General features: G+C 39.0%; 1 protein-coding gene across 2 annotated transcripts in view; it reads left to right on the forward strand.

Moving 5' to 3' along the window:
- The window catches only part of CSMD3 (CUB and Sushi multiple domains 3), a 1,215,628-nt gene that overhangs the window by 438,797 nt on the left and 763,476 nt on the right, over positions 1–13,355 (forward strand). Inside the window, exon 7 of one of the 2 annotated variants that reach the window (XM_073330296.2) lies at positions 2,101–2,412. The exons of the other annotated variant lie outside the window; for it this stretch is intronic. Within the exon in view, the coding sequence (XP_073186397.1) occupies positions 2,101–2,412 (312 nt within the window). The remainder of the gene's footprint in view (positions 1–2,100; positions 2,413–13,355) is intronic. 2 annotated transcript variants of the gene reach the window in all.

Here is a 13,355-nt window from a genome sequence, read left to right on the forward strand (position 1 = left end):
TCTATCCCCGGCAAAAGCAGCATATAAACAGACAGAGACCCTTTGTTTCTCTCCCTCCTCCCAGCTTTTGAAAGTATCTTGTCTCCTTATAGGTCATTTTGGTCAGGTGCCAGCGAGGTTACCTTTAGCTTCTTAACCCTTTACAGATGAGAGGATTTTTCCTCTGGCCAGGAGGGATTTTAAAGGGGGTTTACCCTTCCCTTTATATTTATGACAGAAGGGCTGCACTTTGGAACAAATACCAACTCAAGGTCCCTTTGGTCTGTAGTAAGAATAATGCTTAGCATGTATTTTAGTTACTGTCCACATGGAACTTATGGATCCTGTTACTGTGGCATTTTTCAGAAAGAGCAGCAGAACACCAAGTCTTCTGCACAAATTCCCTCTGCAAATAAAACTGATTTTAATGTCAGAGACTGTGTGAGTTGTTGAATGCATAATGGCTGCTCCGTTTGCCTGCACAGTTACTAAATTAAATTACTTTATAAAGAGATTTGATATATCTTGAGTATGAAAGGTGCTATATGCAGCCAAATTCCATTCTGTTTCTCGTATTCTGTTGTGTAGTGTGTAAATCTTTTCCCCCTAAAGCTGAACAAAAAGGCTGATGACTTTCCTCATGCAGTATCTATGAGAACACCTAGATGCATACAGGGGGCAGGTACTCAAAGTCTGGCTGGTGGGAACACAGCTAGACAGTGAATATAGAAACATGGAATGTTATCAGCTGAAAAGGATATCTGGAAGCCTTTGAGTCTGAACCAATTATTGTACCAAACCACTGGTTAAGCTCTGTTTAAAAAAATGTGCTTCCTTTAAATCTTAATATTGTAGTATAGGACTACACAGTTCACACAACACTGGCTTTAATTATTATTATTATTATTATTATTTTATTTATTATTATGTATTTGCATTGGAATTTCACCCAGCAGCTCCAGTAAATGATAGCCTCCCCCCTTGTGCTAGGTGCTGTAAAACATATTATAAGTAATTATCCCTGCCTCAAAGCACTTGCAGTAGGGTTGCCAAGTCTCCAGGATTGTCCTGGAGTCTGGAGGGATTAAAGATTAATTTTTAATTAAAAATTAATATGTCATGTGACCACAATTGGCAACCCTGGCTTGCAGTCAAATGTGTGCCAAGATCTGGCAAGTGAGAATGACAAACAGAGGATGGAAGGGGATGGGGAGAAAGCACAAGAGTAACAAAATAAGTCCATGTGACTTACATAGTTGAGCTATTGTACAACTTGACTTTGCCAGATAGTTTAAATATTGTTTAATTAAATCATCTCTCCTCAACTGATGTTCAAGCAAATACTTATTGGTTGGCTGATTTCTTTTAAGTATTATAACACATGTGATCTTGTGGGTGGGATCTGCGATGGTGTCGGAGGAGTATGTGCATCACATTGATTAAAGGTTCTGTATGGTACCAAGTGTAAAAAGCTATGCCAAATGATTCTTTTATTAGAACATTTACCTTCTTCTGCCCTTCTGTCCTTTTCCTTGTCAGGAGGGAAATGTCTTTTATGTCCTTACTCAAGGAACACTGGAAAGACTGGAACTTAGAGTTTTTTTAATCTACATTTGAGAAAGGTTTACAAACTACCACAGCTGTTGGAGTAGGATGAGAAAGCTAGCACCACGTCCATAGGCTGTCTTGTACTGCTGTCAGCCAGTGTCAGCTTTGCTAGGATAGTTAGCGTTGTTCAGTTGCCCTCCAACCATATAGATGTAGTTATATACTTTGTTTTAGGTAGGCTGTCTTCAGGTGTGTGCTGGCAGAGAGTGACAATGAGTGACCTGTTGCTGCCAAGCTGGTTGGTAACCCAAGAAGTACTGTACTTTAGTTTTTGCATGGTATTTTAAATTCAAATATGATGTGTGTAATAGTCAGCACAGGTACATCATGTTTACTGACACACAAATATGTTCTGATTACTTGCAATTTTTAAAAATAAAGTGCTATGGACTCTCTCTCCATTTCAGTTGTCTTTACTGTGGTAAACGGAGGGAAATTTAATCTGATAAATTGTTCAGAAAAACACAATTCAAAAGAAAAAGTTAGCATCCAGTGCTACTATGTGTCCCACAGGTTCTTCCAGTTTGACCAAAACTGCCTCCACTGGTGAGTTAGAGGAGCATATTGCGGCTACTACTGGTGCTATTACTGTTGCTAGCACATCTGCTGATGTTACTGTATCCAGTGTTACTGCTGTCACCAACCATAGCCTTTCCGAAGAGCCACGAGTAGAAGCTATGAATCTCAGAAAATCAATTCTGGAACCCACCACTTCCAAGGAAATGCTCTCCCTTCATCAAGCAAACATACAAAGTGCAAGAAGAAGACCAAGAAATGCTGAGCAGATAGAAAGAACTAAAGAACTTGCAGTTGTTACTCATCGAGGTATTGGATATTATTTTACTTGTGCCCATTTAGTTACAAACAGAGGTATTTCACACAAGCAAATGGTGAAAGGTCAGTTACAGAATCAGACAGTGAAACTGAGTCAAGTGGTGAAAACTAAGGGACAGGTTTTCAATCAGATTAAAACTGAAGAAAGGAATATGTGCAGTTTGGATACTAGTGGGCAGAGGGATGGAAAAGGAACCTGTAAGAAACAGCTGTAGTAACAGAGAAAATTTGGTGTAGTTATAGAAAGGGAAAGAGACAGAGAAATGTAGGGCCTAATTATAGTTACTCTTACTCTGATTTATATTATTGGATCTTCTGATTTACACTAGTATAAGTGAGATCAGATAAAGTTTAGAAAGGGGACATAAAAAATTAAACTAAACATCAATGCTATATATTTATTTAGGCATGACCAACTATGACATTGAACAAAGGTACATTACAAGCAGCTGTGGTATCCAAAAAAAAATCTGCTGATATCCAGACCTAGGGAAAAAAAAGGAATCTATACCTGTAGTTTGGCTTTTTAAAAACATAAATATGTTGTCTCTCTGCCAAACAAAAGTTAATGAATGAAGCAGAGTGGGCAAAAGGGGAATTCAATGTCAAATAGCTTAAAATTTACATCCTCCTGTATCCAAATGACTTAGTCCATAAAGAGAAGCAGTAATAGTGAGGGATTTTTGGAATGTAAACAAAACAGTCTATTTTAGCTAAAAGGTAACTGACGCCTGAAATAATGGTTTCACAAACACACAGGGTCAGATACTCACTTGATATATTTTGGTGTAGTTCCATTTGCTTCTATGGAGCTCTAACTTGTTTGTACCAGGTTAGCCCTATAGTATCTGAAAACATTCTGCACTCTGAATCAGAGAATTTGAAATACTAGAGTGTGAGCATTGGATATACTGTTCACATGAAATGATAAAATAAATTTAATCATTAAATATAGAGAGCCACATTACACTCTTGTTTCGCATTGGTGTAAATCTGTGGTATTTTAATATAATAAACGTATGGAATTTGGTGTAAACTAGTGTAAACGTATGGAATTTGGACCAAAATAGCCATATGAAAATGTCCTTGAAAATATCTTTCGTCAAAAAAGAAAGTCGGGGGAAGGGTCACGCTTCATCAAATAAAAAAAAGGCTGTTCCAGGCCATTATAATAATGTATAGAAACACTTATTGTAGCACTCATTGAGCATAATAATTTTGAAATGATGGTGCAATCATACATATGCTGTCCCTTCTATCTACAGTATGTGATCTTGTCAACAAGATACATTTTCCTTTCTGCTGCTTTCCTACTGTCTTTCCTTCTCTGAACTGTCCTTTCAGCCAGTACATCTTAAGGAGAATCTAAAACATCATGTTGTATTATTATATTAAAATATAAAATCTTCTGTTAGGAATGAACAAACTGTGTTAGAAAAAGATGAGAAAGCAACTGAAACTCTGAGATATTATTATTTATTAAATATTTATATTAAAATAGTAACAAACAGATGAAGATAGTCTCTGCTCTAGAAAGCTACTTCACAGAGCCCAGCCCAAATCTAGTTTTATGTGCACAGAAGTTCAGATAGGCAGTTTCCTACTGTGTTTTCTTTAAAGGCTGCCTTTTTCTATGTCAGCTGTTATAGTTTTATAATAGAGGAAGTTATCTTTGCAGAGTACTTGTGCCTACATGATGATGATTTAATTGTGGGCTCTAAATACTTCAGAAGCCTGTCCAAGTGTTTCTCTATGCAGGATTGGGGGCATAGCTTGTAATATTTGTATGGTTTGCTAAATGAGTTGAAAGAAATATAATATATGTATTTATAAATATTGTTTTATAGTATCTGAAACAAACTTAAACCTCTGAACTTTGAAGTTCACCCCTCATCACCTTCTTGACAAGTGTGAAAATGTCTTTATTTTACTGAATCCAGTACATTAGTACAACACATTTAATATGCACTTGTGGTGTATTATCTTAACATCCATGAAGTTGCCATTTGACATTTTACTTCCCACAGTCTTTTAACATGATTTTACTTTATCATACCAAAATTGTACTGTACATGTTTATGCTCTTAATGATAGTAACTGTACATATATAGTGTACACATGCCATTTTTGGTTTATGGTCAAAAGCATATGTAATATGGTAGGCACATAAAATTTGTCATAATTAGGTAACCTGCAATTTTCTTCAGGGCGGTTCAGCTCATCTCAAAGTTCTATGCAAGTTCTTCTAGAGAAAACAAGGATATAAACCATCTTACTGCAGGTCATAAGTCAACTAGTAGCTGATGCGGTTAGGAAGAAACTTCTCTTATGGGCAGGCTGTTCCATAATTGTTCCCCATGGGGTTTCCTGTACCTTCCACTCAGATATCTGATATTGGCCACTGACAGAGATGGGCTATTCGATTTGGTGGACTACTGGTCTGGCCCTGCATGAGAAATCCTATATTCCTATGAAATTCTTTAAAGTCTATAAGCAAACCAAACTGTGTGGCTCTCCTTTGATACCACATTATTGTCTGACAGACACCAAATAATGTCAGTTCCTCTTCGTATATGGTAATGTTTTCTGAATTCTTGGCTCTAACTCCAAAAGTTAAGAATTATGTTCCCAAAGCCACAAAATCTATCAGTAAAATATGATCCATTCTTAGGAAGGCAAAGCATATTGTCTCTCAGAATGTTTCATTTTAACCTATGATTATGCACAGCTATACACTTTTCCCTATGGCTAGCCTATATACATTTCCCAAAGTCTAGCCTACTATTAATATTGGGATTGTGGCCATCTGCTGTTTAAGCAATAATGATGGACAAGAAGAACATTTTCCTGACAGTTGATGACCAGTTATAACTGACTCATTTGTCCCTTTCCCCGTTTTATATCATTACTAGCACTTTAATATGGTCTTAATACAACTCTCAGTATTCAAAGATTTACATATGAAACAAATCCTTCACCACTGAAGTCTATGATAATTTTCCCATTGATTTCAGTGGGAGCAGGACCTTTTCAGTGTGTTGTGTTTGCCTTTGGGGTGACATTGATAATTTATTATAGATAGATAATAAGTGCCCTATCCCTTCCCTGGGCTTCAATCGTGTTGCTCTTGTGCAGCCTTGCAGGATCAGGGCCTAAAACTGTAGCAGGTTGTTTGTTTTTTTTAACCATGGACTCAGGCTCAGAAAAGTTTATCTATCTCCCTTCCCACAAAACAAGAATAAAAACTCTTGCCATGAATAAGCTGTCCTCATTCAGCTTGTACATATCTTGAAACAACAAATGTCTTGTGCTAATTAGATCTTAAGCATAAAACAGTAAATATGTGAACTGATCTATTTTCCTCAGGCATGAAAGAAATCAGGGAGAAAGTAAACCACCCATTTCCTTCAGTTCTTTGTCTTTTAAAGCAATTACATCCTGGGAGGCTGGACATCAATAAATTAATCACATATGTAAAAGATACTTTATCACTGCTAGTCTTTTTCTGCTGTCCAACTGACCAATGAACACAAAGCTCAGAGTGCGCTGGTAGCTTTAGTATTACTGGCTGTTGCTGTGATTCATGTCAACCGATGATGATGCATCTCTTTTTTGTATTGTGGGCTCCAGTAGCTGTTGTGTAATAGACCTGACACATACTCCTAGTGCAGTAGTTTCTGTTGTGTTTAGAGAAAATTCATTGATTGTATGTTCTTTGTGTGAATTTTCAATATCCGGTACATTTCTTGGGGTCTCTCAGCCATTAAACCTCTTCCTTAATTTTTATACATAGTCTTCATCATTTCTACACTGATGCTGCTCTTACACACAGGGAGCAGTGAAGGGTGATTTTGAATCCTTGTTTTTTAGTGGATACTTTCCTGGTCTATCAGCATTTTCTAAAATAGAATACTGATTTTGGACACAGAGTTAGATATGGACCCAGTACCACTGACAACAATGGAGTATTATAATTTATTTAGCAGGGAACAAGTTTGGGGCCACAGTACATGACCACTAATTTAAACTTGAAAAAAATACATGGCTCTTATTTTATGTGAATCGGACACTGTCACAACAACATAATTTTTGTCATGTGCACATGTTGATGCTTCAGTTCTTGTGTCTTTTGAGGGATGGGGAAGAGTTAACTGTTTCTTTTATGTCATGCCCCAGAAATGAGAGCTTTCAGGGGGGATTTGAATGAGAAGATAGTAGAGACTTAGTGAGCCAGGATGAAGGGAGCATACCATGGAGAGCATTTTATCAGTGATGAACATTATGGGACCTGATGCTCATTTACACTAATGCCACTTTACACCACCATTGTATTGTGGGCATAAATTATGTTTACAACCATTTTAAGGACACTATTTACTGCCAGAGCAGTGTCAAGAGGCCTTAAGATAAAATCCTGGTTCCTACTGAAGTCAATGGGAGTTTTGCCACAGTGTGAGCAATTCATAAAAGCTGTCCTTTCTTTGTTCACAGATAAAGGCATAAGGTTAATTTGAAATCATTTTCATTAAACAATGGAGAATAATGATGAATAATCCCTGTCAGAGTGTTAAAAATATATACAGTAGAAATAAAGTAGTGAACGTTCTGTTTTGGAAGGTTAAAAGTTGAACTACATGTTTACAGCAAATCATCTGCAACACATCTTTGGGCATCCTTTTCCTCCCCAGAGACAGCAGGACTACCCCAAGAAGATGCATATGTCCCAGAGGAGGAGGCATTCGGGTCTTGGGTTTGGTCAGGTGACATGCCCTTGCCTGAAGCTCCCCAAACACCCATTTTGACTCCTTTTGTCCAAAGCAGTGGTCCAGTCATCACTCCCTTTACCCCACCTCTGTTCGGGGACAGGCTGGCTCACTTTTCAATGTTGGGGGCTCAGTAACAACTGACAGCTGAATCCTAAGCGCCGTCAGATTGGGCTATGTTGTCCAGTTCCTCTCCACTCCTCTCTTCCAGTCCCTCTTCAGGGACCCCTCCCAGAAGATACTGCTCCTGAAGCAGGTCCAATCTCTGCTGGTTTCGGGAGTGGTGGAGGAAGTTCCACTAAAGTACTGGGGTAAAGGGTTTTAGTCCTAGTACTTTCCGGTTTCCAAATCCAAAGGAAGGGTAAGACTCATTCTTGACCTTTGCAACTTCAACAAATATATCTGCTACATGAGGTTCCGAACGGTCACCCGGTAATGATCTTCCCTACATTATCTCAGAATGACTGGTTTCATGCACTGGACCTCCAGAACACCTATTTCCATGTGGCAATTTTGCCAAGCCATTGAAAATACCTCTGGTTTGTTATGGCAGAGCTCCACTTTCAGAACATGGTCCTTCCACTTCGTCATTCTGCCTTCAGGGTTTTTACCAAGTATATGGTTGTGGGGATGGCATATCTCAAGAAGAAAGAAATTTATATTTTTCTGTGTCTGGATGACTGGCTCCTGAGGCCCAAGTTCAGAGAGAAAGTTCTTTCTCATGTACATGCTACACTCTGCTTACTCCACTGTCAGGGTGTCATCCTAAACACCAGAAAGTCAACTTTGGTTCCCACTCAGAAAATTGAGTTCGCTGAGGACCTCATAGACTCTACAAGTTTGAGAGCATTTTGCTGACCAACCGTTTTCAGGCGATTCACCACCTTTGTTTTAGTCTGCTGTCTCAGCCTTCCATGACAGTTTGCATGTTCCTGAGGCTCTTGTGCCACATGTGCACTTGCACGCAGGTGGTCCAGTTTGTGAGATTGCTTCTTTTCCTGTTCAAATATGTCTCAGGACAGTGTATGATCCGACTCTTCACCCCTTGGACAGATTGGTCCATCTCCCTCCACTTGGCCTGGACTCTTTGCATTGGTAGACCCTTCTGGAAACTGTATGTCAAGGTGTTCCCTTTATCCAACCCCTACCAATAAGATCTGTTGTCACTGATGCCTCCCTGATCAGCTGAGGAGCACATTTGGGGTTGCTGAAGGTTCAGGGTGTGTGGTTGAAGCAGGAGGCCTCGCTGCATATTAATGTGCTGGAGCTTTGGGCCATCTACAATGTTTGTCACACCTTTGTGAACCACATCAAGGGCTCAGGGTTCACATACTTATTGACAATACCACCGCAATGTATTATATGAACAGGCGGGGGGTGGGGGGGAGGGGCACACCCAGGGTGCTCTGTCAAGAGGCAATCAGGTTGTGGCAGTTATGCAACAAGGAGAGTATCACCCCACTGCCTGGTCATTTGCCTGGGTCCCAGAATCATCTAGCATACCATCTCAGCAGGCATTTTTCCCTGAGACACAAGTGGTTCCTGCAGGCAAGTGTCCTGCAAGTCACCTTTGCAATTTGGTGCATTCTGATTATCGACGTGTTTGCAACAAGAAACAACAGGAAATGCTGTTTCTTCTCCTCCTAAGGGGGCATCAGTCCAGGCTCCCTGACTGAATCCTTCCATCTCAGTTGGCAATCGGCCCTTTTATATGCTTTTCTTCCAATCCCAATCATTCCACAGACATCCTCAAGCTGAAAGTAAATTGGGCCAGGCTCCTCATTGCTCTGGCATGAGGCAGTGTTGGTTATCTTCTCACACTGTCAATTAAGCCTCCAATATCCCTTGATCTCCATCCCAACCTGCTCTCACAGAATCACGGCCACACTTTGCATCCCACACGCAGCTCCCAGTATCTCACTGCGTGGCTACTCCATGGTTAAATGAGAAGGAACAGCGATGTTTGGCGGCTGTTCAACCGATCCTACTCGGAAGTTGAAAATCCTCGGTCAGGATGGCCTATTCAGCAAGATGGAAGCATTTTTCACTGTGGTCATTGGCCCAAAGAGTTGAGCCAACATTGGCCAGTATCCAAGACATGTTGAAGTATTTGCTGCACCTTCAGTGGTCACTTAGATCATTGTGGGTGCATCTAGCAGTGATCTCACCCTTTCATCCACCCATTCATGGAAGATCAGTGTTTCCCAGTAGCATGGTGGCTAGATTCTTGAAAGGAATTCTTCATATCCATCCGCCAGTACAGGAACCAGTTCCCTTGTGGAACCTTAAAACCATCTTGGAGGCCCTGATTGGACTCTGCTTGAGCATCTGGCATTCTGTCCATTTTCTCTCATGTCAGAAAACTGCATTTCTTGTGGTGATAACATCTGCAAGAAGAGTGTGTGAATTGCAGGCTTTGATGCAATTTGATGCAATTTCCTTATGTGCCATTCTCCGAAGACAATGTGATGTTGGGTCCAAACCCAAAATTTGCGTTTAAAATGGTCTTTCAGTTTCTCTTAAACCAGGCAGTATATTTGCCTGTATTTTTTCCTAAGCCACATTCATTCCTGGAGGAGCAGCATCTTCACACATAGTCTGACATACAATGTCTAGCCTTTTTTCTGGACAGAAGTGAACTTTTTGGGGACTCCCCTCATCTGTTTGTGATGTACGCAGACCATACAAAGGGACAGGTTCTCTCCTCACAAGCATTCTCCTAAATCAAGACTGCATACGATACAGCTTCGGCTATGGCTCCTCTATGGGTGGGAGCCCTTTCTAGGAGAGTGCTACATCAATAGCATTTCTAAGTGATGTCTCAATATTGGATATTTTCAGGGCTACCACACTGTCATCAATACATATTTTACAAACCATTATGTTAAGATAATTATGTGACCCCTCTCACCATATTATCTAAACACCTCACAATCTTTTTAATGCACTTATCTTCATAGCAGCCCTCTGAGGTAGGGCAGTGTTTTTTGTCTCCATTTTACAGAGGGGGAACTGAAGCACAGAAAGACTAAATAACTGCCTAAGGTCACAGAGGAAATCTGCAGTAGAGCAAGGAATTGAACCTAGGTGTCCAAAATGCCCTAACTCCTGGCCCATCCTTCCCCCTTCAAGTTAATGTGTGTTGTATTTGTCCTTAATTGCAAAAACTTTTGCACTTCCTCTGCATTCTTTTGGGGAATTCCTTGAGTACCTTCAAATACTAAGGTAAAGTTATTTAGATATCTAAGCCAATTGGCAAGTTTTAAGAGGGATCACTATGCCAAAATCACATGATCATACATTATAAATGATGCTATCTAAAGTCATTAAACAGGTCCCTGTTACCCACAATCTCAAGAATTGCAGAAGCTATCCTTTGCTGACCTCATCAGTCAAAGAAACGAAGGGAACTAAGCCATTTGGGTAGTTCACAAGTACTCCTGTTCTTTTTGCGGATACAGACTAACACAGCTGCTACTCTGAAATCAGATATTCAGTCCACCTAGCAGACAAATTTGGGTAGTTGGAGTGGAAGTACAGTCCAACCTTATATACTCATATGCTTTATGAAAAATCCTTACTTCAGAAGTCTCATTGACTTTGAGACCAAACAGAAGCAGCCATATAGAGTGAACAGCTGACCAGCCCAGAACAGCTTCTAGAATCTTCATTGTATATGTTTCTGACAGTTGTCGTGGTCCCAGCATAATGCTATGGCACGTAATGATTACTTTTCGGAATAGCATTAGAGGGTGGTGGTGTTTTGTTCTAAACATTCTTTAATGATTACATATTATGAAGATGTCCTGTAGTGGCTCAAGAGTGTGAGTACCAACCTCAGAGCAGACTGTTAAGAAGCAGGGCATCGACCCAAATTGGTTGTGAGTTTTGTACTTTGATTTCACCAGCCAATTATCAAGTAAAAACTCTGCAGGCACTGTAACAGCCTTAACATGAAGTTGCAGACCGTCCCCTGGGGTACTTTGATCTGACCTGCCACCCAACTAAGATTTCCTTTGTGATAGTTGGTCCCTGACACCAATAATGACATGAATATTCAGGTTACTCCCAATCCAAAAGGACCGGACACTTACCCCAAGTCAGTTGCACTTTAGATCTTACACCAAAGACATCACCTATAGCCAGTCCTATAATAAACTATCTAAAGAATTATTAACTAAGAAGAAAAAAATCATAGTTATTTACAAGGTTATAGCAGGTAACATACACACACAAATGAGTTACAGTTGTAGGTTCCAAAAGATGATAGAAACTGGTGTAATATGGAAGCTCCATATGTCCTTCAGGGCTAACCCAGGCTAAGCAGCATAGAAACCTTGCCCTCCCAAAGTCCAAATAGCACAGAGGTACAGTTTTTTCTTTTCAGGGATTTTTATTCCCTTCACCCTAGAGTTCAAGCTGATGGGATGAGTTCACATGCACATCTCCACTTCACCAGGGTGGGGGAGGAATGCAATTAACAAAGTGCTCTTTGATGTTCCACAATGGTTTATTTAGTTTCAATTGGACTTTCTTTGTGGGCAGGACCTAATACCATCTGTAAGAAGCCAGCATTTTACATTAATTAATGCTTCTTTCCTGTTTCATGACTTACACAATTACAGAGAATTGCAATGCAAGCACTTAATATCACCTTTTATGTAGGCACCGATGTTATAGGTGAGATTAATACATGCAGCATCCCACAAGCATTTTGTGAAGTCTAAAAACATTTTTAAAAAAGAAAAGGAGTACTTGTGGCACCTTAGAGACTAACCAATTTATTTGAGCATGAGCTTTTGTGAGCTACAGCTCACCGCTCAAATAAATTGGTTAGTCTCTAAGGTGCCACAAGTACTCCTTTTCTTTTTGCGAAGACAGACTAACACGGCTGTTACTCTGAAAAACATTTTTATTACTCTAATACTATTTTTACAACACTAACACATGAGTGAGGCAGATGGGTTTTAGCTGTGTATTTATCAGTGTTCAGCTGAGGCCTAGGGGCCTGGGCATGAGCTGGCAGCTGCTCTGCCAGCATCACATATATTTCTTGAGAGTTCTTTTCTAAGTAATAGTAAAAGTGTCCACTGCTTTAGACTGCATATTTAATTACTTGCAATGACACATTATTAGAGATAGATAAATATGCTGATAGAGAAGCTTGTGTTGGTTTCCCCCCACATTCATTGTGGGAATGTTATGTCAACTGCTGTTAGGCAGCCTTGGTGACTGCCTTTTTCAAATATGAATTGTGGTTATTTTTTAAATCAAATTATTATTGTATACAGCACTGTTGACTGTATTCTGCATACTGGTTCCTTATAGTATATTTATTTTCTTGACTGTAATTTCTACAATATATTTTAGTGTTCTGTGTTTTATTATGTATATTTGCTTCTGTAGCTGCTGTGTTTTTTTTGACATATGATGGCTTTATTTTCCATCTTTAATACATATTCTATTTTCTTTACCATAGGATTTTGTTGTAACTCAAATATTTTATTATAATATATAATTATAATCAGTGAATAATAATTTACCATTAATTTAACTATATCTTATAGAAAAAACACATAAACACAAAGGCATCTTAATCATTCTCTGTTTCCTTCATTTTAAAAGTTTTTCCCATTTGGAGAGAGATTTCATGCACCTGTGATGGAGAATATCAGTAGATCCAGTAAAAGCTTTCAAATTGTTCAAAATCTTGTAAACATGCCACATAATCAATATATGTTTCTTCATCACCTTTTGCACAGTACTGTGCCTATATATAAAATCTATACATGAAATTCTTTATTGTGTATGTTCAGACACAGATTTGGATCTATCATTTTTGTATATTTTATAATCATATTAATCTCTATCATAAATCTGTTCTGTATATTAGTTATGACTTCCACCTGAGGCAGTAAACTATGTACACATCAACAGCTTTTTTCTTTTTTTTTTTGCTTGAAGAGGTAGAAAGTGGGAATGTTCATAATATACTGTTTTGTTGACAACTACAGGAGAGTGATATTCATTACAGTTCCAATTCTGCTCCATATAGGTCACATTTTTCAACAGAGGATAGAGAACAAAGTGTTTTGTTTTTTTCTTTTGAAGTGACTCATTTAGTGTACATTTAACTCAAATAAAAAGCCAAAAAAGACATTTAAAATTGCA

Source organism: Lepidochelys kempii, chromosome 2, assembly GCF_965140285.1.
Source record: "Lepidochelys kempii isolate rLepKem1 chromosome 2, rLepKem1.hap1, whole genome shotgun sequence".
Taxonomy (NCBI): domain Eukaryota; kingdom Metazoa; phylum Chordata; order Testudines; family Cheloniidae; genus Lepidochelys; species Lepidochelys kempii.